The sequence below is a fragment of the Dipodomys ordii genome, unplaced genomic scaffold (assembly GCF_000151885.1).
Source record: "Dipodomys ordii isolate 6190 unplaced genomic scaffold, Dord_2.0 Scaffold125, whole genome shotgun sequence".
Lineage (NCBI taxonomy): Eukaryota > Metazoa > Chordata > Mammalia > Rodentia > Heteromyidae > Dipodomys > Dipodomys ordii.
This window is the reverse complement of record NW_012267341.1, coordinates 3,364,489-3,389,654: the sequence shown is the minus strand read 5'-3', so window position 1 is coordinate 3,389,654 and position 25,166 is coordinate 3,364,489. Positions and strand designations below refer to the sequence as shown.

The 25,166-nt window shown below is 51.0% G+C and overlaps 1 protein-coding gene across 1 annotated transcript in view; it reads right to left on the bottom strand.

Moving 5' to 3' along the window:
- Nucleotides 1–25,166, bottom strand: part of Alx4 (ALX homeobox 4) — a 41,350-nt gene that overhangs the window by 3,308 nt on the left and 12,876 nt on the right. Inside the window, exons 2-3 of the mRNA XM_013029988.1 lie at nucleotides 5,654–5,961; nucleotides 225–353 (exon numbers count right to left, since the gene is read on the bottom strand). Coding sequence (XP_012885442.1) covers nucleotides 225–353; nucleotides 5,654–5,961 — 437 coding nt within the window. The remainder of the gene's footprint in view (nucleotides 1–224; nucleotides 354–5,653; nucleotides 5,962–25,166) is intronic.

Here is a 25,166-nt window from a genome sequence, read left to right as displayed (position 1 = left end):
GGAATACAGGGGCCCTCTAGCCACGTCCTTTCCCCCCAAAAGCCTGGCTGAGTCTGGGAGAGTGATTACATTGGCAGTGCAGTTCTGGGCCTCCCACATTCTAGTCCATACAGATAGACACCTGGCACGAGACACACCGACTCTGGGACCCTATGTCTTCCTTGGAGAGACGACTGTCAGCACACCTGGCCCTGGGATGGTAGGAGGCTCCCGGCAGGACTTACCTGGGCGTAGTTCTCCGCTCGGGTGAGGAGGGGCAGCTCGTAGGCAGTGGAGAAGTGGGTCCGCACCTGCTGCATCTGCCCGAAGCGCTCCCTCTTCCTCCACTTGGCCCTACGGTTCTGGAACCAGACCTAGTAGACAAAATGGTTGTCACAGTGTCAGGCCGGGGGGGGGGGTGGCCTTGTCCTTGGGCAGTACAAACAGTGGCCATTAGAAGTATGTATTAGGGTTACAGGTAAACGTCCGCTTTGGCCTTGGTCCTCAACAGAGTACAATATAGAACTATCGACTGTGAGCTGGCAGGTAGCTCACCCTCCTCAGGCCATGGCTATGATCTTGGGTCAGTACGTCCACTTGTCTAAACTTCAGACTCCAGACAAGTGACACACGCACACTGAAAACATGTCCCTGGGCATTGTCGTTTAGTCACTCACTGGTCCCAGCATTGGTACACTGGGAAGACAGGTGCTCTGCCAGGCAACAGCAACAGTCACAGAAGGCTTCCCAGAGGAGAGGGCTGGTGCGAGGCCTTGCGTGAATAGCAGGAGGATCTGAGCTTAGGAACACGTGGCATGCTCAGGTAGCCCGAAGAGGCCAGTTTGATCAAGTAGTGGACAAGAAAGAGCTATGCAAGCAGGACTCAGACTGGGAGGCAGTGGTCAAGTGGTAGAAGAGAAAGAACTATGGAAGCTGGAGTCAGGCTCAGGCTCAGATGCCAAAGAGGGGTTTGCTCTTGGCGGGGGGGTGCAGAGTGTCAGTGGGGTGTGGCCCTGTAACACGTGTGGAGAGTGGACTGCAGTAGAGAGTTGTCCCTTCCCTGCTGACACTAGCATGGGTAGTGAGTATGCCGTGGAGGCAGGCCGGGCACTGGGTGGCACTGGCTGAGAAGGGAGATCTGGGGGTCAGATGTGCGCCGAGTCTCAGGTAAGGAGAATGCTGTGCCCTTTTCCTTGGCAGGAGCATTTGTGACAAGCTGAGAACCTTCCCAGCTTCCTGGGCAAGGAAGGACTCACCGTTGGGCCTGCTGTCGGGGGCCTCAGCTTGTGGGAGAGGGAGGGTGAGGAGGAGTTGCCATAGAAATTGTGGCCTTCCCAGGGGCCTCCCAGGAGTTCAGTGAACAAACAGAATACCCATGGAGCACTGGCCCCGCCCGTGGCCTTGGCTGTGCATCTGTGGATGGGGCGCTGAGCCCTGAGTAAAGATGGCACTTCATGGGAGCAGCGGAGGGGAGACAGATGGGACTTCAGAGTTTTTAGAGCACTTCTCATTTGTTTATTTATAGCTCCTGACCTCTCTCGCTCTCTTGCTAGAGGACAGAGGTCAGGAAAGAAGGAGGCCGTGTGGGAGAAAAGGGTAGGGTGGAGGGTTGCACAAGGGTGTTTCTCCATCCCTACTGTGCATGGCTTTCCTCCACTTCGTGCATAGGACACCCATGTGTGTGCACACACGTGCATGTGCACGTGCACATATGTCCACACATGTGCCCTTCCTGTGACCTCCCTGGAGTCTCAGCTCCTACCCCAGAGCCACCTGGGGCCCCTTTTCCTCAGGGAGCCCCTGGGGTGCAAGCCCAGGCCAGCCCAATGGTAGCCAGAGGCACAGGGGGCTCAGCTCTGTGAAACTGGATCCCCCTTTATCAGTGGCCAGGAGTGGGGGCTGGGCAGGCTGGGAGAGTGAATCAGAGGCGCTTGTTTTCATTTCATGTTTAATTTCCTGCAGGCTGAGCTTAGCCCTTTCCTTCCTCAGCCTCCCAGAGTCTTCTGGGGGGAAGTCGAGGGGCGGGGAGAAGCCCACCAGAGGCATCAAGATATACTGTTCCCTGGCTCCTTCTCTCTCTCTCTCTCTTTCTTTCTCCCTTTCTTCCTTTCTTTTCTTTCCTTTCTTTCAGGGTGGGGCAAAGGCAAGGCAAGTTGATATGGCTGCCGGGGTCCCTGGTTCCAATCATTGGGAGAATGGAGAGGTCTGAGGATGTATCAGTGCAGGCTCTGGGGATGACAAGGAGGACAAGGAAAGACCCCAGGGGGGACAGAAGCATCTGGCAAGGGGGTCTGAAATTGAGGAGAGGAACAGGTGGGGATGGAAGGGGGTGAGGGGCGACTATCTGGTGAGGATGGTGGGGGAGCACTGGCCATGGGAGGGAGTGGAAGAGAGCCAGGATGGGTTTATTTGAAGGCTGAGAGGTGGGCAGGGGCAGGGGCAGGGGTGCTAGGAGAAGGGGTGGTGAGCAGGCCAGCCCAGACCTCCTACAGAAGCTCTCCTCTGGCCTCTCCCTGTGCCCAGGTCTAGAGCTTCTGACCAGACCAAGAAGAAAGCTAAGTCTGCTGGTCCAGCACATCCTGGTGGCCACTCTGTGCCAACACCCAGGGTCTTTCATCTTTGACCCCCAGCCGGGCCTCTGAGCTCTGCCTCCACTATGCAGCGGGATGCAGAGCCCACTGCACAGTCCCAGCCATCCTCTCCTTCTGCGTGTTATGCCCAGGACCACCCCGCTCCTGGGCCCACCCGGGCCTAGGCCCACTCAGCACAGGCCTCTCCCGAGGACCGAGCTGTGCAAAGAACCAACTGTCTTGGCGGAGGCCTGGCTAACCGCAGCCCATCTGGGGCCAGGGCGGGGTGGCCCAGGGCGGGGAGGCCTCTGTCTTATTGTCTTCAGACACCAGCTGTGGATATTGGAATCCCAGACAGCACAGAGAGGCCCCTGCACCCCACCCTGGAGCAAGGCCAAACTCCAGGCTTCTTCCCAGGAAAAGTCCATCTTGAGACCCCCACCCCATCGACCCCCCTCCCAATCCCCACCGCCACTCGACGCCAGGCACCTGGCTTGTCACCAGCTGAGTGCGGGGCCCCAAACAACCTCCACAGAGGCCGGCAGGGGTTCCATCACAGCCCCAAACCCCCCAGGGCACTGCCAGGCTCAGAGCTCAACCCAGAGGTCTGACGCACATGAAGATCCCACCCACCCTGCTGCCTTTGTACAAAGAAAAGCCAAAGAACAATCTGGCATGTGTCCTGGTACAGCAAGCTAGAGTCAAAGAGCGCTGGACTGGAACACCGGCACAGCACTGCTTCTGAGTCTATAGTAGCTTCAAGCCATCACTTCCTGCCTCTGCGACTTCTTTCTCATCTATCAAGTCAGAAGATCAAGTGATCCTGTCTATCACTACCATCCTGTATTTCGATAGTCCTTCCCATTGAATAGGAATGTGTGTGTGTGTATGTGTGTGTGTGTGTATGTGTGTGTGTGTTTCCCTTTCTATACCTGCTTCCAGGAAGCTCAGAGTTGAGTTTGTGCTCAACCCAAGATTTTGGACATAATAACCTTCCCATTTCATGACATCATCCTTGATCTTAGATCACAATGAGAAATCTTAACTTGTCAACTGCCTCAAGTCTGTCTTTGAAGTATGCCCAAGTACATAAGTGTGAGCAGGAGAACCCTGTTTTAACTACACAATGGTGACTAAAGAATGCCAACTGCACCTCAGTGTTCTTTCTGTATTCTGTAATGACTGGGCAGGCTTCATAATTCTCAGTGAGTTCTGCTCTTGGAACGGGCATTCTTTCTTAGGAAGCATACATGCAACACACCCATGCAACCCACTGAGTAGACTTTGCTGCTTTATCCCAAGCCAACACAGCACCAGTGAGGATGCCTTGAAGTCAATCTCCCCTTTGCCCGCCTGCTCCTCTTTCTCTCATAATCCCTCAGCTGGAACGGAAGCAGAACTCTGAGGTTCCTGCTAGGCTCGGGCAAGTGAGGTCTCATGGGCTGAATTACAGCCTCAGCCATCCATGTTCAACAGAATGGTTGAGAGAGGCAGGCATCTTATAAGGCTTAGACCCACATTCCTTAGTGAACCAGTCCCAGAGCTCTCTGTGGTGGACTGCAGGGCTGTTCTGATGCTCAGTGGCCCAAAGGTCTGAATGGCACTACTGATTAACATGGACGCCATTCCACTCTTGGGAAGTCTGCCACATGACAGCACTGGCCTGGAAGCTTCTAGCACTCAGTGTATGAAAAAGCAACCTGGGCATATATGTTGTGCTAAACTGAAGCTTGAGCAACTGAAGTGGAGTGAGTTTTGTCAACTCTATTTTGACAACTCAGAGATCTGCACTTTCTGGTTCTTTCTTTGTTATGATTCCATGCAGAGAGGGACTCACCCTCTGGATAAAGCAAGGCAGTTGGTCTCTAGATAATGATTTGGGCCATTGGGTCTGCTTACAGTCTAGCTTCTCTCCTTGGTGGGGAGATGGGATATGGGAATGAACATCCAAGGAACTCCTAGTGGGAGGGGAAGGACAGGCAAAATAAAGTAAGCCAATCACACAATCCTTAAAAAAAGAGGAAAAAAGGGCAAATAATAAAATGATGGAAAGTGACCTGGTTTGGTTGAATTGGATTGGGTTGGATTGCATTGGGTTGAGTTGTGTTGTGTTGTGTAGAGTTGTATTTGTATTGAGCAGTGTTGGTTTGAGTTAAGTCGTGTTGGATTGGGCTATGTTGTGTTGGATTATGCTGTTCTGGGTTAGTCTGTTATGTTGGGCTGTGTTGGCTTGTTTGGTTGGTCTGTATAGCATTTGACTATGTCTTGTTGTCCTGTATTGCATTTGGCTGCGGTGTGTTGTAAGAATTGTGCTAAACTGTGCTGGGTTACATTGGATCGTGTTGATTTGTTATGTTGTTTGAGGTTTGGTTAGATTGTGTTGGGTTGAGCTGTGTTGTGTTGAATTTAAGGTGTTGTATTGCATTGAATTGAATTGTTTTGGGTGGAGCTTTATTGTGTTGGGTTTTATTGTACTGAGTTGTGTTGTGCTGTGTTAGGGTTACTGAGTTGTGCTGTGTTGAGCCTGTTGTACAATGTTGGGATGGGTTGTGGTGGGTACATTGTGTTGAGCTATGTTGGGCTGAACTGAACTGTGTTGGGTGAATCTGTGTTGGGTAAGGTTGTGTTGAGTTGTATTGGCTTCAGTTGAGTTGTGTTGTGCATATTGTATCGTGTTGTTTTGGTTTGGGTTGTACTGATCTGTGTCAGGTCTGGTTGTGTGGAGTGGGGTTGAGTGGGTTTGAGGTCTGGGGGAGACTACTTTGTCCATGGTGGCCAGGAAGACCCCTCAGACAAGTGTGTGACCAACATCTGAAGGCAGAGAGAACATGGCCAGCAGACGGTTGAGGGCACCGGGGTTTCGCCCATGCTATGGGTCTGTCATGAACACCCTGTTTCCCGTCTCCATTACCCCTGTTCTTCAGTCAAGAGCCTGGGGCCTCATGCGGTGGAGGGCCAGGAACAGAGTGGCCTCCTGGGCCTCCACTGGGATCGCCTCCTTCGACCTCCTCTCTGGGTCTGCCCAGTGTGAAGCCAGCCTGGCCCAGCTGCCCGTGGTGGATGCGCCCAGCGGGGCCCTAGCCTGGCCTGCAGCCCCGGCTGACCTGCACGCGGGCCTCGGTGAGGTCCGTCCTCATGGCCAGCTGCTCCCGCGCGTACACGTCGGGGTAGTGGGTCTTCTGGAAGACCTTCTCCAGCTCCTCCAGCTGGTAGCTAGTGAAGGTGGTCCGGTTCCTCCGCTTCTTGCCCTTGTTGCTCTCCGAGTCGGCCTTCTCCAGGGGGCTCGGCAGGTCGGCGCTCGCCCGCTCCTGGGCTCCCTTTGCCCCAGCCTCCTTCACACTGAGGTAGCTGTCCATGCCCACGGGGTCAGAGTCAGGTGGCAGCTCCGGTTCACCCAGGGAGCTCTCTTTGGCTGAAAAGGGAAGGAAACACGGTCAGAAACCAATGGACAAACCCAGCAAGAGAGAAGGGGAGGCTGGGGGAGCCCATCCTGCCTCTCCCCAGAGGAGCCTCGAATATGAGATCAGGAGACTCAATTTCTAATCCAGGTTAGTGTCAACATGCTGTGTGACCTCAGGTAAGTCCCTTTCCCTCTCTGAGTAGCTTTGGCATCATCTTTGAAAGGATCCCTTCTAAAACCAATAACATGTGACACTGGCCTGGCCAATCTGCGATCCTAACCCCACTCCAGGAAAGCTAAGCTCCTACCCCACAGCAACAACGTTCACTCGTCAAGATCTCTTTAAGAATCCACCCAGTGACCTCCTAACCCAGATCCCAGGGCTCAGGGGACTCAAAGAGGCCAGCGTGGAGGCAGAGTCTGGTCCCAGGAGTCAGTGTTCCGAAATTCCAGTGCTGAGGACCACACCCCTTGCCCCCTGCTCCCCCCCACCCGCCCCATCCTCCACACAGTTCCCCAGCACTGCCCATTGAGGTCCTTCCTCCCTTGGGGGGTTGGAACGATTGGGCTTGGGCCAGGTTTCCCACCACCAGCCATGTCTAGCTGCCTGCCATCTACGGGCGCTGTCAGGCCCTTGTCTCCCGGGATGTCCACATGCAGGCCTCCCACCTCCCTCAGAGGGGTGATCCACACATTCACAGCTCACTGCTGGGCATTGCTGACAGAATGCAGCACACACCTAGTGGCTCAGAGCAGAGGTGTGGAGGGTGACAAGGTGGAGGCCACGCTTGGCCCAATCAGATGGCCCAGCTGGGGCCTGGCCGGGGAGTGTTCCCCCGCTCTGCACTTCAGATAGGTTCCCTAACCCCCAAGAGCCTCAGTTTTCCCCTCTATAAGTGAAGGTGAGCCATGTGCTGGTGCCTCATGCCTGCAGCCCTAGCTCCTTAGGAGGCAGAAAGCAAGAGGATCATAGTTCAAGGCCAGCCCAGGCAGAAAAGTTCATGAGACCTTATTTCAAACAAAAATAAAAGGACAGAATGAAACTGGGCACTGATGGCTCATGTCTATATTTGTAGATATTCAAGAGGCAAGAGGCAGAGACCTGAGCATTGTGGGTCAAAGCCAGCCTAGGCAGACAAATCCAGGGACTCATTGCTAATTGACTAGCAAAAAGCTGGAAGTAAATGTGTGGCGTAAGTGATTGAGTGTTAGCCTTGGGTGAATAAGCTCAATGAAAGTATCAGGCTCAGAGTTCAAGCCCCAGTACCAGCATGAAAAAGAGACAGAGAGAGAGATGAGGAAGGAAGGAAGGAAGGAAGGAAGGAAGGAAGGAAGGAAGGAAGGAAGGAAGGAAGGAAGGAAGCAAAAGGCAGAACTGGAGCTGTGGCTCACGTGGCAGAACTGGAGCTATGGCTTAAGTAACAGAATGCCAGCCAACCATGCACAAGCCCTGAGTTCAAACCCTAGTAACCACACACACACACACACACACACAGACCCCTGCTTATTTGCTCACAGGGAGTTGTGAGAATGCAAAGGCTGGCGTGTGTGGTGCTGGCTGTGCTGGCTTGCCTGGTTATTGGCTCTCATTTCTGGCCTTGCTTGGGAAGCCCACGAGCTCCGTCAGCACTGCAGGACCCCGACATAGGACCAGACCTCCAAGAGTGAGAAGAAGTGTGGAAGGATGTGTCTGGGCGTGCAGGACAGGCCCCAATTGGAGGTGTGCAGAGGGGGTGCAAGCCCCCTTGCCTGTGAGGCCCGGCAGAGCAGGAGAACGGATGCATGCAGTCAATGAGAAGTGTGGGAGCAGTCCACAAAACCCTTCACGGGGGTAAGCCTCCTCGTCACAAGTCCACGTTGAGGTACCAGAGTTGACCACTCTGAACCCGGTCTCTGCTGCAAAACCATCCAAGTAGCAGATGTTAAGAACCACCATAATCAGGAAAAGGCCAAGATCTGGGGATGAGGGTGGAAAGCCAGAGCGTGGCAGGCAAGTCTGTAAGTCTCTTATCTCCAATTAAAAATGGAGCTCTGGCGCAGGGGTAGAACATCAGCCTTGAGCAAAAAAAGCCCTGGGACAGTGTCTAGGTCCTGAGTTCAAGCCCCCGGCACAACACCAAAAACAAAACCAAACAAAAACGAAGTCACAGTGATGTTCCTGCCCGGGTCTTTGACTCTGTCTAGATCCTGGGGGCCAAGGCTCAGGATCCTCTTGTCCCGGCTGTGTACCTCATGGAAGCTGGGAGGGATACCTCGCTTCTGTCATTGCCTCTCCTTCTCCAAGGCACTGAAGAAAGGGCGTGAGGTGGGCACCCAGAGTCACCTCGGATGGACTTGTAAGAGCTGTGCCCGAGGGCCATGCCCAGTGCAGAGGACTGGTGCACGGGTCCAAAGATGTCACAAATGACCCCGCGGTGACCAGGGGCACGGAGGACCTCCCCTGCACAGCGCGGTGCACACTGTGGCTGCCAGCTGGGCTGAGGGTTTTCAGCAAAGATATGCATCTTCCTGGCACATAAATAAGTTTTATGTTTGGGGATTTTTTTTAAGGAAAGAAATCCCACCCAGTTCACCAAAAATAAACATCTCCATTGAGCAACTTCCTAGCAGCCAGGCCAAGAGGAGATGCCCCCGCCCCTCCCCCCACCTCTGCCTGATATAGCTCAGCTCCCCCAACCCATCTTATACCCTATGGAGCCCAGCAGGGGCCTCGGAATGAAGTCTAGGATTGGGGCCACCCCACAGCAACAGAGCCAACTGGGTAAGAGCAGCTCCAGGTTATGAAGTCTACGGGTGGGCTGGGAAGGTGGCTCAGTGGTGGAGCGCTTGCCTAGCATGCAGGAAGCCCTGGGTTTGGTTCCTCAGCACCACACAAACAGAAAAAAGCCAGAAGTGGTGCTGTGGTTCAAGTGGTGGAGTGCTACCTTGAGTAAAAAGCTCAGGGACAGTGCCCAGGCCCTGAGTTCAAACCCCAGGACTGGCCCCCACCCTCAAAAAAGTCTTTAGACTTAGGGAGTGACCCAAATGCATAGGTTTAATGGGGGGGAGGAAGGGAGGGGAGAAACTGAGGCTAGCAAGGAAAAAATATATATATATACAGTGGCTCATGCCTCTAATCCTAACTACTAGGTCTAAAGGATCACAGTTTGACGCCAGCTCTAGCAGAAAAGTCTTCAAGACTCTATTTCCATTTGACCAGCTAAAAGAAGGGCTGGAGGTGTGACTCAAATGATAGAGTGCCAACCAAGTGAGTGAGGCCCTGAGTTCAAACTTGAGTATTAGGGGGAAAATAAAAGAATTCAGGGACCTCACACAACCCAAGAATCCTGGGTGCGGGGAGAAGACAGCCCCGGAATACATGAGGCAAGACACAGCCCCAAGACGCCTCCATGGAGCTGGCAGAGTCCAGGCTTCCATGGGGAAGGGAAGTCTACTGCTGCCCACCTCTCACCACCCACTAAGTCCAAGTAGGAGAAACAAGGAAGTGGCAGGGTGTGTGCCAAGACCACCAGCCTGAGAGGTGGGGACCTGTACCTAGTCTCTGGTCTGTGACTTCCGACAACATGCGTCACCAATGAGGGTCTCATCTGAGTCGGGGAGGGGGCCACGCGGGTCCCATCTGGAGGGCAAGGCTGGCTGACATCGCCTCGGCCTGTGGGGCACCCCCCCTTGGCCAGGAGTGGGGTGTGCCAGCAGATGTGAAAAGGGGTATGAGGGCAGATAGACTGGCATTGTGGGTGGCAGGAAGTTGAGGAAACTCCTGCTTCTGACTCCCAGAGGAAGACAGAAGAAATCCTTCTAATGTCACTCTTGATTATTGGCTGTCTCACTCTAACTTCTGATGCTGGGTCTCTCATGTAGACCACAAAGGAAAATGCCTCTGGGTTCTGTGTCCCCCCCCCCGCCCCTTAACTATTAGAATGAGGAGCAGTGGCCCTGGCTGGGGCTTAGTTCTAAGATCCTAACCTGGTCACCAGCTGTAAGCTCTGTCCACCAGCAGCATCTCAACAGAGTGTTCTCCTCCAGCCTTGGGGGAGAGGGCGGGGCTCTGGTCCCCAGGAGCTGGGTCATTTGGCCCTCAGACCCAGCCCATATCTGCTTCCTATGTGTCTGGGCCTTGGTCCCTGGTGTAGAACTCCAGGGACTCTTTCCAGCACAGGCCAGTGGACAGTTACCCCTTCTTGCCTTCTGCTACCTGCCTGGTTCAAAGGTCACAATTCCTACTGCTGTTCTGCAGGTGGCATCCAAACACATGGGGCCTGATGGACTCAAGTTTGTGACAGGGGGTGGGTGGCAGGCTGGCCTGGCAAAGCCAGCCCACTATTCTCCAATTAGATGGTCCAGAAGGGTGGGCCAGATCACCAGCCTGGGCGAGCTCGAGTGTTCATCAGAATCCAATTCACCTGATGATGCCACCTCAACCAACTGGCTCCTGAAAACACAGAGCCTGAGACGGGGCCAGATTTGCTCCTAAGGCAGAACACACAGCCCCCACCTCTGGCTTCCTGCCTCACTTCCAGCTGACCTCTAAGTTCAAGCAGGTATTAGCTGCCCCAGCCAGGAAGCTCTCTAGGATGCAAGAACCCTTGCCCTCCGCTCATCTCTCCACTGATGGCTCATGTTAGCAGACTAGTTCAAATCAAGACCCCACTGTCCAGCTCCTGCTGATGTTACTTCCTCAAGGATGGTCCCTTCTCAGCACAGGGCGGGCCAGGCCACAGGGCATCTGTGAGAAGTGACAAGAAGATAAATCATTTTGTACCTCTCTCTGCACCTACTATGTGCAAGGACCCTGTTGGACTCATATAGAAAACATCTGTTGAGCAAATGAAGGAACCACTGATGAGAAAGTGGATGAATTAGAAAGAGATGTGCAAAAACAAATGTAAATCAGGGGCCCATGCCTATAATCCTAGCTACTCAGGAGGCAGAAATCTGAGGGTCTGAGTTCAAAGCCAGCCTTGGCAGGAAAGTCTCCAAGAGAACCACCCAAAAAGCTGGAAGTGGAGGTGAAACTCAAGTGGTAGAGCATCAGCCTTGATAGAGAAAGCTAAGAGCTCAAGTCCCTGAATTCAAGTCCTACAATGAGGAGGGAAAAAAAAAAGAGCAAACCACCATTTGAAGCTGCTGTCTGATGTGGCAGGTGACTGAGGGACAGGCATCTCCTTGCAGTGATTGGGTAGGAAATGAGGAAGGGAAGAAAGAGGGAGGGAGGAGGAAATAGACTTGGGACCCAAGAGGTGGGGGGAGAACCAACATGAATAATCCAGGCATTGGCTGTTCCTGCGGGCACATGCGTGTGCGGTGCACACGCACGCACACACACACACACACACACACATTCTGTGGGAGAGGAGAGGCCACTGAGAGCCCCAGCTTGCTGGGATGTTGGGGACCTACTTCAGATCCAGCACACACACCCTGCCAACACTGGAGTAGGCTGAGCAATAACACAGCCCAGTTGGGGTCAGGCCGTCATCTATGGGACTGCTTCTGCCTGGTCCACGCAGGGCTCCAGACTGGCTCAAGGCTCCACCCCTCGCAGAGTGGGGAGGGGCCTGGGAGGTTTTATCCATGGGCCAAGGCAGAACAATGTATCCCAATGCATCCCTATTCTGGGACTAACCAGAGAAGTTAAGTCATGCACACAACAGAAAGTGAGGAACGGAGACCACCCCACCAGTGCCGATCCCCCTCGGGGATGCAATCCTGAAGGGCATTGGTGAGATCCAAGGCTGGTATTGAAGCAGGTGGAAAGCATTCCGTTCAAGGTGATCACGTTCAGCAGGAGACAGAGGCAGGGCCTCACACCTCTCCCCATTCCCTTCCAGGAAACCTTTCTCCCCATGCCCACAGCCCTGGGGGGTGGGGTTTCAGCCTGAGCTCAGGAAATTCAAGAAATGGGAAACCTGGCTTTGTTCCCTTTTGCCTCCAGCTTTGTGTGCGTGGTCAACCTAATGACCTCACCTCACTCTGTAGTAACAATTTTTTTTTTAATCAAAGAGATTTCCAAAAGGTGACCATGACTTCTTTTGCTGTGATGTAGAGAGAAGGCACTTCTAGAACCCTTGTGGGAAGGGGGAAGGGTGCTGGGAGCCTCTTTCTGTGAACTCCTCTGTGTGTGGGGGGGGGAGGGGGAAGAGGCGCCAGGGTCCAACACACCAGCCAGCAGTTGGGGAGGCGTGAAGAAACCACATGGCTGCCTTCAGAAAGCTTTGTGAGCACACATGCTGGCACCTGAGGGGCTCATGTGTGCCCATGGGCACAGACAGGTACACTTGTGTGTGGCTGTGGATCTGGGCAGGCATGACCCAGCCCACACACAAGTGGATATAGCCGTGTGTGTGTGTGTGTGTGTGTGTGTGTGTGTATGCATGCACACACATGCACACACACAGTGCAGATGGAGCGTTCGGTACGGGGGCCTGGGTAATTTTCTCCTCCATGGTTTTGATTATATCTATTTTCCCTGCAAACATCTGCTTTGCCAGGGCTCCTCCACTCACTCTGTTCCCCGGGTGAGCCGGCCCCACACACACCCTGTGGCGGAGTGCACAGCACACCGATGTAATCTCCTTAAACAAAACAGGCCAGCACGAGGCCCTTTTATGCTATTTAAAGGGCACTGACTAAACCCACTGCTGTCCAAACAGATGTGGGGCGGGGGCAAGGGGAGCGGTGGCTAAAGGTCAGCCATTGATCGGTCCCCTGCACCCTGGGGCTCTGTGCAGACCTCAGATTTGGACATATGTGTTTTACCTTCAGGCTCAGTAAATAAATGCTAAGGGCCAGTCATAGCTGGGTGACATTTTGGTAGGGGCTGGGGAGCACATCTGCCGCCCCATCCCGCGGGCTGCCTGTCTGCCGAGGGCAGCCAGAGGCGGGGCGCCACGCTCTGGCCAGCTGCTCAGAAGATGGCACAGGCGCCCACTTCCAACAGCCACCAGCCAAGCGAGAAACGTCTTGAAGCAGAAAAGGTGGAGACAGCACAAGGACCCCGGGAGGAATATGGTGAAATCTGAGTAGAGTTTAGTCAACAGTAATATAAAAGGAAGAAGGAGGAGGAAGAGGAGGAGGCAGAAGGAGGAGGAGGAGGAGGGAGAAGGAGGAGGAGGAGGCAGAAGAAGAAGAAGAAGAAGAAGAAGAAGAAGAAGAAGAAGAAGAAGAAGAAGAAGAAGAAGAAGAGGAAGAAGAGGAAGAGGAAGAGGAGGAAGAAGAATGAGAAGAAGAAAGAGAAGGACTAGAAGCAGAAGAAGCCGGAAAAGAAGAAGCAGAATAAAGAGAAGAAGAAGAGAAGAGAGAGAGAGAGAGAGAGAGAGAGAGAGAGAGAGAGAGAGAGAGAGAGAGAGAGAGAGAAGAAGAAGAGAAGAAGAAGAAGAAGAAGAAGAAGAAGAAGGAAGAAGAAGAAGAAGAAAGAAGAAGAGGCTATCTGGCCCAACACTTCACCAAATAAGCATGCAAACATGCCACCCCATCGTGGAAGTGCAGATTAAGTGCACAGTTAGATTTTTACTCCGTGGTCATGCAGAAAACAAGAGAACTGAACGCTGCTGACAGCTAGGACTTCTAGGTCCTATAAAAGTACCTTGCACTTGCCTGCGGCCTAGTGCTACCCTCACCTCCCCGGGCCTCCGCCTCCCTCACTCTTCCACTTGGCACTTTTGGAAGGTGGAGGAATCTTTAAAAGCTGGGGTCAGCTGGACACTGGTGGCTTACGCCTGTAAGCCTAGCTACTCAGAAGGCTGAGATCTGAGGACCATGGTTCAAAGCCAGTTCCAGCAGGAAAGTCTGTGAGACTCTCATCTCCAATGAACTACCAGAAAACTGGAAGTAGTGCTGTGGCTCAAAGTGGTAGAGCACTAGCCTTGAGCAAAAAAGCTCAGGGAGAGTACCCAGGCCCACAGTTCAAGCTCCATAATAGATGGAGGAAAAAAAAGCTGAGATCTGGGGAGGTCTTAGGTCACTGGCCCTGGAAGGAGACTATGGGATATTAGGCTCTCTCTTTCAGGTGAGAGGGTCCCCTGTTTCACACTCACACTGTAATGGGCTCACTTACTACAGACCTGAAGCAACACAGCTAGTGACCATGGACTGAAACCTCTGAAAGTGAAAGCCAGAGTAAACCTTCCTCTCCTCTTTTAAGTTAGCGGCCTCGGGTGTTTAGTTACAGTAACAGAAAGCTAACACAGCAAGTATGTGTTAACAGCTGAGTGGATAAGTAAGCTATGGAGCATCCACGCGGTAGAACACTACAAGGACATGGAGCAATGGCAGAGGCAGCCCTGTGATTGGCGAGAGAACCGGGCTCAAAATGTCCAGACTGTGCAGTTCCATTTGCTGCCATATGACATTCCTGGAAAGACAGAACTATAGGCTCAGAGAACAGCTGGCTCGTGGTGGCTGGTGGTGGAAGGGGTTAAGGGTTGGGAAATCTATCTACTGAAAAGTCCCACTGGTGTGGTGAAACTCTTCCAAAATAACAGTCTTCTTGCTAGGCAGTCCTGAGGACTGAACTCAGCACTTTATCCTTGCTAGGAAGTTGTTCTACCACTTGAGTTGAGCCATGTTCCAACAGTTTTTGCTTTAGTTTGCTTTTAGATTAAGACTTATTGTTGTGCCTAGGCTGGCATCAGACTGCCATTCTCCTACCTCTGCATCCCAAGTAGCTGGGTTCACAGGCGTGTGCCACTATAGACCTATAGACGGTATTCTGTATGCTAATTGTAGTGGTGAGTATAGGCTTTATTTTTACAGCATATTATTTTACAATGTTAAAAGTGTTACTAAGGAGAAAATACAAAATTTATTCAAATAATGCTGGGTGCTGGTAGGTCATGCCTGTAATCCTAACTACTCAAGGGAGAGGTCTGAACACTGCGATTTGAAACAAGTCCCAATAAATCATCTGTGAGACTCTTTAACTCTAATTAACCAGCAAAAAGCCAGACACAAAGAGTGACTCAAGGGGTAGAGTACCACTCTGGAATGAAAAAGCCAAGTACAAGACCCTGAGTTCAAGTCCCAGAACTCTCCCCCCCCCACATAATTATTCAAATATATGCCTTGACCTGGAAATTCCACTTATAAGGATTTATCCAAAAGAAATAATTAACAATGAGCCTAAAGAATTAAGAAAGTTCACTATGGTATTCAGTCTAAAATTAATGAAAATACACAAAAACAAAGGGCTGGTTAAATAAAGGATGCTATCTCTGTAAATGGAGACTCTTCCTATGTTCTTTATTCCATATACTGTTTCTTGTTGGCACTTGATATGAAGGATTTATTATGCATTTGTCTGGTTCCTTTCATTTGCTTGTTTACATATCATCTTTCCCTCCCTCCTTACATCACGCAAGAAGCAATGTCTGGATATTTTTGCTTTTGTCTGCTGCCCAAACAAAAGCAAAATCTCTTTGGAAAGTGCTCAATAAACATATAGTGAATAAGTGAACAAAATTCACAGTATAGAACAGCATTTTAACACATGGAAAGACTCTCATCATTTATTAAGAAAATCTCATCTGGGTAAGGAAGCATAGAGTGTGAGGCTTTCCAGAAGTAGGAACAGGGGTGTACAGGTTAACTTTGTTCATTCTTATTTGTCAATCCTGGGGCTTTGAATTCAGGGCATGGACACTGCCCCTGAGCTTCATTTGCTCAAGACTGGCATTCTATCACTTGAGCCACAGCTCCATTTCCAGCATTTTTGGTGCTTAATTGGAGATGAGAGTCTCACAAACTTTCCTGCCTGGCCTGACTTCAAACCGAGATCCTCAAATCTCAGCCTGAGTAGCTAGGATTACAGGCATTAGCCGCCAGTGCCCAGCTTTTGTTTTGTTTTTGTGAGTGTGAATTTTCTATTTGTTCTCCTGGAAACAGGTTAAACTATTATGGGAAGGCAGTCATTAGACTCCTGATGGGGGCTGTGTGATAGGGGGCTGCCTTCAGGCTCACCACCCTTAAATAGAAGCAGAGGTACTTTTAAGACAGAGCCCTCTGCACATGCCAGAACCCTCTGTGAAGACTCCCACTGCTCCCCCAGTCCTCAATAGGGGTGGCCAAAGATGACATAGGAACCCCGTTTCGTTTTTTGAGTTGGTTATGGGACTTGAACTCAGGGTTTAGGCTCTGTCCCTGAGCTCATTTTGCTCAAGGCTAGTGCTCTACCACCTTGAGCCACAGTGTCACTTCTGGTTTTCTGGTGGTTAATTGGAGATAAAGAATCTCATGGACTTTCCTTTCTGGGTTGGCTTTGAACTGTGATCCTCAGATCTTAGTCTCCTGAACAGCTAGGATTACAGGCATGAGCCACTGGTGCCCTGGCAGTAACACTTTCAATCTAAGAACATCCCAAATACTTACATTAAAAAGTATTTAAGTACTTATATAAAAATATGTATTTAACATTCAAATTTTAACAGTGTCCTAGTTATGTTGTTTGTTTGCTTTGTGCTAAGTCTGCTAACCCTACAAATCAGGTTTAATGTGTCTTCAGGGTCTTGTAGGCCAGATGGTCCCCTCCTGTCCCACAGACCTGAACCTCCCCATGTCCCCCCACCATGGCCCTTCTCCCACAATGCCCTGTGCAAGTGGCAGCTTTCCCCCCCCAACTGCTATGTCTGTCTGTCCCTCATCCATGTGACTAACAAGGATTAGCTGCTGTCTGTCTTTTTCCCTTTCTCTGTACCTTCTGCAGCTCTCCCCACCCTATGTCCTCTATGAACTAATTTTTTTAAGAATCATGATAAGAGAAAGAATCTATAAATACACACATACACGCACACACCTGGAACATGCGTTTTGTAAAATTTGTTCTTTTTATCTGTACTAGGGCTTGAACTCAAGGTCTCATACTCTGGCTTTTTCTGCTGGTAAGCTGATGCTCTACCACTTAAGCCATAGCTCTACTTGGGCTTCTATGCTGGTTAATTGGAGACAAGAGTCTTATGGACTTTTCCTGCTTAAGCTGGCTTCGAACCTTGCTCCTCAGATCTCAGCCTTCTGAGTAGCTAGGATTACAGGCATGAGCCATTGGCACCTGGCTCAGTTTTGTACAGTTTTTGAATCCAGAGCCATATTCTATACTTCTTTTTGTACTACATGAACTCCCACCACAGTGAGAAATTCTATCATTCTTGAATCAGTTCCTCTTTTGCTAGGCACGTGGGTCTGTGATTATGTGGAGTCCTAACGGTGCTGATGAACACCGTACACTTCCGTCTCTATTCATGCACAGTGATCACCTTGGAAATGCCAAGAACTAGAAATGCAGCGTTAAATCCTATGCACGTCTCCAGGCTTCTGATAAACCCAGCCAGACTGCCTTCCCCAAACAAGCCCCTGACCTCAGCCATGGGGCCTCTCACCTCACAGCCGATCCTGGTCATTACAGAGCTTTTTGAAAAATCTTTGCTGCTGTATTAGGTGAATGTGAGGCCTTACCTGAATCCTTTATTTTTTTCTATATTTCTTCTGCCATAAAGGGCCTTCCTAGGATTCCAAGGTTTGGCCAGTGATAGTTACTATGCTTCCCCTTGGACCTCCACGGCTGGCCTGATCACACTCACTTTCCTGCTTTAAGATCCGGCTTCGGACCTGCCCCTCACTCTCACCTGAGCAGTTAAGTTTCCTGAGCTGGGTCTTGGACCTGGGACACACTCCTGGGATTCGTGCACATTAGCATGTGTGTGTCCCACTGGGAGGACACACTCCTGGGGTCCTTCTGCCTTTGGCAGGACTGAGAGAGCTCTGCATGCCCTGCTAAGGATGGCAAGACCCCTGCAGGAGAGGCTCCAGGCCCCAGCGGCAGCGGCTGTTTGGAGATAGGAGAGAACTTGTTACTAGAAAGACCAAGGGGGCACTGTGCCTGCTCAGGTGGCCTCAGACTAAGCTCTTGGTTGCTATTTCTTCAGTTCTGCATGAATCCCTGCCATGGAAGTATAGGAATGAGGATCAAAAAGTGGTTGTGGAGGGACATAGCAGCCTCTCTCAGAGGGCTGGTCCTCTATCCAGCCTCAAGGTTCTAGGCCCAACTCCTATAGGCCCAAACCAAGGCTGCAGTTGCACATACTGGCCACCAGGAGGCAATGCAGTTTTAATAAAGGATTTCTGGGAGGAGGTGGTGCCCCAGGGCCCCCATTCCCAGAGGAGATTTCTAGAAGTTGAGGCCCCACTAGGAATGATTAGCCATTCAGATAGTTATTCTGGACCTAGGGAGGGGTGAGGAGGGCCCTGTCCTCTGTGGGACTCTACCTCTCCTACTTCCAAGTAAGTTCTCACTCCTGGCTCATTTCCACTCCTCAAAATTCCCACAGCGTGGCCCTTCTTAGCCCCCTCCTTCCACAGGCGGATAAACCAGGCTCCACAAGGGACTATATAATGTCACTAACCATTCTCTGAAGTTGCTTTCCTTCCTGGAAGCCTGGCGCCTCTAGCTACAGTGGCACACGGTGGGTGCTTAGGAAACAACTGACTTGCCGATGACTGCCCTGTGATTTGCAGCCCCTTCCCCTATGGTTGGTCCCATCTACCATCACTAGCCTGGGTTCTTCCTGGGGCTGACTTTGAACAGAGGCAGCCCCTCCTCCAGTACCCTACCTCAGATACATCCTCTCTGGGTTCTTTCCACAAGAGGGGAGAGATTTCCCCCTGGTCCAGATAATGGAAGGAACTAACACAGAGCCTCCCAGATAACCAGAAACAGTGCTTCACCCTCCACAAGGTTTCTGAGCATCTGTGGTGCCGTTGTCATGGTTACCATCCCTTTACAGACACCGTGTGAAACACCCTGTTTTTACAGCCTCAGCAACTCTGGTCAAAGGAGGTAAAAGAACTTGTCTAAGAACACACAGATAGTAGAAGACAACTGCTAAGATTTGAACCCTGGCCCGGGGTACTTCCCCTGGGGACCCTAAGCACCAGAGTGTGGACCGTGTCTCCTTACATTGTCTGTAACTTGCAGACTACGATCTTTCAGCCCTCCAGTAATAGTGTGTCTCTCTGTGTGGCCACACTTCTTGGCATATGCATTTTATCTGTGCGGCTAGACATCCGGAGAGACTGAGGACGACATACACCAACGACTCAGCGTCAGCAAGGGTGGATTAGTGTCGCCAGACTCTGGGATTTCTCAGCACTCCTAACTTTTAGCTAGATCTGAAATTCTTTCACAATGGAAAGGTTGCAAAGAACCAACTTGTGGAGTCAGGGCCTTGTCTGAGACCCCTGGGGAGCAGCGTAGCTCGCATCGTCAGCCCATGAGGGCTGGTGGCAGTGTGGCCTGCAGCCTTACTGCCTCTGGCCTCCCTACTTAGCCTCCACATGTGATTTGTGAGCCAGGACCGAGCTGTTAGAGGAGCTGAAATGTGAAAAATGAATTTTTTTAATTTTTAAAATTTGTGTCTGTTATTTTAATTTTCCTACAAGCCGTCTCAGTAAGAAAGGCTTCCTTGTATCAGAACAAGTGGTTGTAGGAAAACAAACAAATAAACAAATAAAAACTCATACTTGGAGCCTCCGTCTTGCTTCTACCCCTGTGATGACCTCACTTTGTCCCGGCCCAGGGCCCTCAGCATGTTGGGCTGGGACACGTCTTTCTTAGTCTCTCCCCAGCCTGGGACTCATATCATTTATTTCTTCCTGGGCATCTCCTCAGGGAGGGGACAGACAGGTCACACTCACAGTCAAGGGGCAAGAGCACTGGGTCCCACCAGCACACAGCAGGACCTGAAGGAAAGAGTAGTAACTGCTTCGGGGCAAAAGGTCGGGGGACTCTGGAACCGAGGACTGAAAACCAATGAGGGCTTGGCATATGGGTGCATTTTATGGTAAAAAAAAATAATAATAACACATCATCCTAGCCCAGCCCAGCCCAGCCACGGATTGTGTGGGTCCAAGTGAGAAGCTAGGGTCTGGGGATGGTGGGCGAGGGGCGTCCCTCCAACCAGCGTGACCCAACAACAGCCTTGTCCCCTGCAGCTGTGAGGTCCCACCCATGCATCCATCATCTTACTTGTCCCTCCCCAGAATCCAGTTTTACAGATGAAAACCCTGAGGCCTAGAGGGGTTTCTTCACTTCTGAGGCTCACGCAGCTGGGAGGGACCAAGCTGGTATTCACACGAAGGCCCAGCCTCAAGTGGAGGGCCGGTTGGAGGTAGTGCTGTGTCCCCTACCCGCCACCCCTAGACTGCTCTTGGCAGGAGCCCAGGCAAGCTTCACCTGCCCTGAGAATACAGTGGAGTCACAGGAGCAAGGCCCACCTCAGAGGACGCAGAGGCAGCCCTACAATGTCGCTCGGGAGACCCGTGCTGCGAATGGAGCACTGGGAGATGCTGACCTCTGCATGTGGGTAGGTGGGAGAGTCTCACCTCCATCACGGATCCTGACCACCCCTGTTAGCTGCTCTCCTCAGGAGAGCAAGTTTTCCAGCCCCTCCACCCCCATCCAGGGTCTAACCCAGCTCGCCAAACCTCAGCTCTGTCTATTGCCTTGTGTCTTCCCACTTCCAGGCCTGCGGTGGAGTGCCACCTCCCCTAAACTACGTGACCCCAGGCCCTTCCCCAGACATCTGTACTTGATCACCTATGTTTATGTTTCCCTTGGTGACAGGAAAAAAGCCCGTGTCCTCAACACCATGAAGGACACTACAATGCCACTTGGGGTCCGGGGCAGGTAATAGGGAGAAACTGAATTGTGCACAAAGTGAGTGAAGTGAATGTGAGGTGTTTGGGGCAGGATAGGCCTACTCCTGGCCCGGATCTTCCATTCAATCACTAAACCTGGGCTGCCAGCGACAAGCTGGCAAAGCACCAGGTAGCAGAAACACAAGGCCTTCCTGCCAAGTCTTACCTTGGGAGTGGGAGGGCAGGTAGAGGGCAGGTGCACATAGCTGCAGAGGTGGTTGTGTCTGGTTAGGCAGCCCAGAAGCCTAGGCTCCCCTGCCACTCAGTGGCTCTGCCACCATTCTTGCAAAAATAGCCTTTGTGTGCCTTGCACAAAGCAAAGCTTTCCTATAAAGCAAAGCTGAGGACATTCGCATCCTAGATGGGTTGCAAGGTAAACACCCCTTCCTTCCTGCCCCGCCTCCCACACTCGGTCACCTGTGACAAAGACCGTGAGGTGAATGCTTGGAACTGGTGTAAAAACTAGATGCTGAAGCCAGGCACCGGTGGCTCACACCCGTAATTCAGCTACACAGGAGGCTGAGATCTGAGGATTGTGGTTCAAAGCCAGCTTGGGCAGGAAAGTCTGTGAGACTCTTATCTCTAGTACACTACTCCGAAAAAGCCAGAAGTAGTGCTATGGCTTAAGGAGAGTATTAGCCTTTAGCACAGAGAAGCTCAGGGACAAAGCCCAGGTCCTGAGGTCAAGCCCCAGGACCAGAAAACAACCAGAACAACAACAAAAAACAAAAACAGATCTAGATGCTGAATGTCCAGATGAATGTCTAGATGCTGTGTGTGTGTGCGTGCATACATGTGTGCATGTGCACCCATGTGTATGCCGGTATCAGGGCTTAGACTCAGTGCCCTGGAACTATCTTTTAACTTTTGTGCTCAAAGTTGGTGCTTTACCACTTATGCCATAGCTCCATGTTCACTTTTAGTTTTTTGCTTGTTAAGTGGAGATAAGAGTTTCTCAGATTTGTCTGCCCAGGTTGGCTTCGAACCATGATCCTCAGGTCTCAGCCTCCTGAGAAGCTAGGGTTATAGGTGTGAGCCACCAGTACCTGGTTTCTGTTATAAATAAATATTAAATGTATATACATATACGTACATATAAACATGTACATATATACATATCTGTATCTATCTATAGATAAATAGGTAGGTAGAAACAGATATGGATCTATAGATAGGTATCTATAGATGGATAGATAGATAGATAGACAGACCAACAGACAGACAGACAGATATGGCTTTTTAAAGGACCAAGTGAGCACAGACTTGTACCCCTCCCCCCCCCAGCACTCAGGAGACTGAGGCAGGCAGACCCTAAATTTGAGGCTGGCCTGGGTTATATAGTAGAACCCTGTGTTGTGTCAAAACAACAACAACAAAAACCATCTTTACAGAGTAGACTCTTGATTTCCTCCACCATCAGACACTGTGCCTGACAAGGCTGCACCAGGCTCCCCGCACCCAGCACACACCTTGCACTCACATCTGGTGCTTTCTTGCTGATAGGTGGTCATTCTAAGCTAGGGAACTAGTGGTAAACTGGGTCATTGGGCAGGAGAAACAGGAAATGGCGGGATCAGAGCGACGCTGCTGCTCCACTCCTAATTACTCAGGCTGGCCAGCATGGAAAAGACCACTCAGTGTTTGCCTTCAAAGAAATCCCACGTTTATAGCTATAAAATTGTAAATTATTCACATTCTGTGAGGGGTGTATAAAGCTTTATAAGCTTTATATGGAAGCTTTTGGCTAGTGGTTTTGTATAGATGGCTGGGATTTGGAATTGACAGGTACAAGTGTTTGGCCCATCATGTCTAGCAAATGTACACTGGAGCTTGGGTGTTAAATGCCCTCCCCCTCCCTCCAACCCAGCCCCACCTCCTGCCAAACCCCCGTGTTAAAGGCTTGGTGCCTTAGGTGGGAGGTGGAGATGAGCCCACTGAGAAGTCCTTAGGCGTCAGAGCGCACCCCTGAAGGTGGATTTCCAACCCCTTTCCTTCTTCTCTTTGCTCCCAGGCTTAGGATGGAAGTGGCTCCGCTCTGCCACGTGCCCCCACCATGATGCACTGCCACCACCAGACCAAAGCAATGGACGCAGACAAAACGGAGTCAAAGTTTATAGAGAGCTTTTCTCTCTATAAACACATCACCTCAGGTATTTTGTTGCAACAATGGAAAGCTGACTAATACACTGCATAAATATCAATCACATTTCCTATTTCAAGATTCCCAATGAATGCATAGGTTGGAAATCATTCTCTCACTGACTCAGCTCACTAGACAACAACGTCTTTGCTTTAGAATGGATCATGTGGCCCAGCCCAATGACTCACACCTGTAATCCTACCTACTCAGGAGGCTGAGATCTGAAGATCACAGTTCAAAGGCAATCTGGGCAGGAAAGCCTATGAGACTGTTCTCTCCAATTAACCACACACACACACACACACACACACACACACACACACACACACTGGAAGTGGAGCTGTGGCTCAAAGTGACAGAGCACTAGTCTCATGACCGACAACAAAGCAAAAAAAAAACAAAAATTGTGACAAGAGAATGAATCTGAAACTGTGAGGCTGTATTTTGTGTAGATTCACACTAGGAACCTGTTCCTGAGGGTCTGACACCTGTGGATTCAGAAAAAGTAAAGGCTGGATGTTTCTACCTGCCTCTGCTCAGATCATGATTCTTGCTCCCAATCGGCCCCTTTTCACAGGCCTCAGGGTTAATGCTGAACAAGGAAGGGGCCCATTCAGCTCAGGGTGAGGGCTTGGTTGGCTTCTCTTCCCTCCTCCACTCTCTGGGTGGTGGGCAGGCCTATGTCCCCACATGGCTCAGGAGAGGGGAGAGAGTTGGAGTCTAGGCATCAGGATCAGATTCAGGGCATGGTGGGAAAATGGTGTGGTCCATATGGCCACCTGCCCAGGAGCACCCCCCTCCCCAGTGTGCACACTGTGTTGGAGTCACAATGGCCACAAGATCAAGAGTTCATCCAGCAGCCCCCTGGGTAGATATGTGATGGGGAAAAGAAAATTGCCCTTGACTCTAGCAGATCTGTGTACCAGTCACTGTCCCCTCTGAGCCTCTTCTGTTTTGTCTGTAATGCAGGTATTAATATCTTCCAAGAGGTTGGAGTGGAAAATGTGACTCATAAAAGAACACCTCCTTAAGTGCTGGAAGGTTAGCTGAGGCTCACAGAAGGTCAGACTTTCCTCACTTTCCCTGAGCCTGGCTTTCAGGTGCCCAACAGCTGCCAATGCAGATAAACACAATCTGACTCCCCACCCCCTTCCCCAGCTCTTAGAGGCTTCGAACTCTGAACAGCCCAGAAAATACACACTCCGATGAGCAGGGAGAGAGCGATGCCCAGCTGCCGTGGTTCATGGAGACAGGGTGCAGCGCCCCAGGGAGCCGTGGATGTAGGGGTGGGAGCAGGCTGGGGGAGTCTTCTCACTCCTCCATCTCTCCTGCTCCCCGACCCCTCACAGGCAGCAAGTCCCTTGGGGACCCTCACAGCACAATCCATACTTGTTAAAAGACATCATCAATCGCACAGAGGAGACTCAGTCATAAGACTTTCACTTTCCAATCTCTTATGCATCCAAGTCAACCAAACTGCCTGCCTGTCTCTGAGCAGCTAGACCAAGTCAGGATCCAGTCAGAATCTCGGTCAAACCTGACCAACACGAACAGCCAACTTGATGGAGCATTCACTCTATCCTGGGACCTGTTCTAAACTCTTTACCTGTCCTTGTTGAGTTAAACCCTAGCATATTCTGACAAGGTAGAGATTAGAACAGCGTCTTTCCTGTGGTATTCCTGTCCAGCCCCCAGACCCCCAGGCTCCTGTGGAGTGGCCAGGGCAGGGGGCAGGAACAGCAAGCGTCTCTTAGAGGAATCAAACAGAAATGTTTGGTGCATGGAGCCTGCAGAGTACTCAGCAGGCTTCTCTCCTGGGGATCCTCCCAGCCCCAAGAGGAGAAGGTTCAGGAATCCTCTTTTTTATCTTGTTAATTGTTATTATAAAGGTAATGCACAGAGGGGTTACAGTTACGTAAGTCAGATAGTGAGTACATTTCTTTTTGGACGTCACCCCTTCCCTCAGTCTCTCCCAATTTTTCCCTCCCATCCTCTTCCACAAGTTACAGAGTTCATTTTAACATAGTGTCTAGTGAGTACCATTGATGCATTTGTTTGCCCTTTGTTCCATTTCTGTGTTTCCTCTTACCCTCCCAAAGACAGATAAATAAACAAACAAGACTAAAAAAGCAAAACAAAAAAAATAGCAACAAAGAAAAAAAGTCTTTTGTTTTCATTCCCTGGCATTCATTTCAATAAATATTATTTTATATGATCAGATGCACAAAGACATTGTGACTCTGTGTTCTTCTCCTAAGTGTATCCTCCTTTGGTCTCGGAATCCTAGTGGTCCTGATGTGAATGGCCCTGAAATTGGGTGAGCGCATGAGAATTTCTTCTAAAGGACAGGAGCCCATAGGATGGGACAGAGGGGAGTTAGGGACCCCGCCCC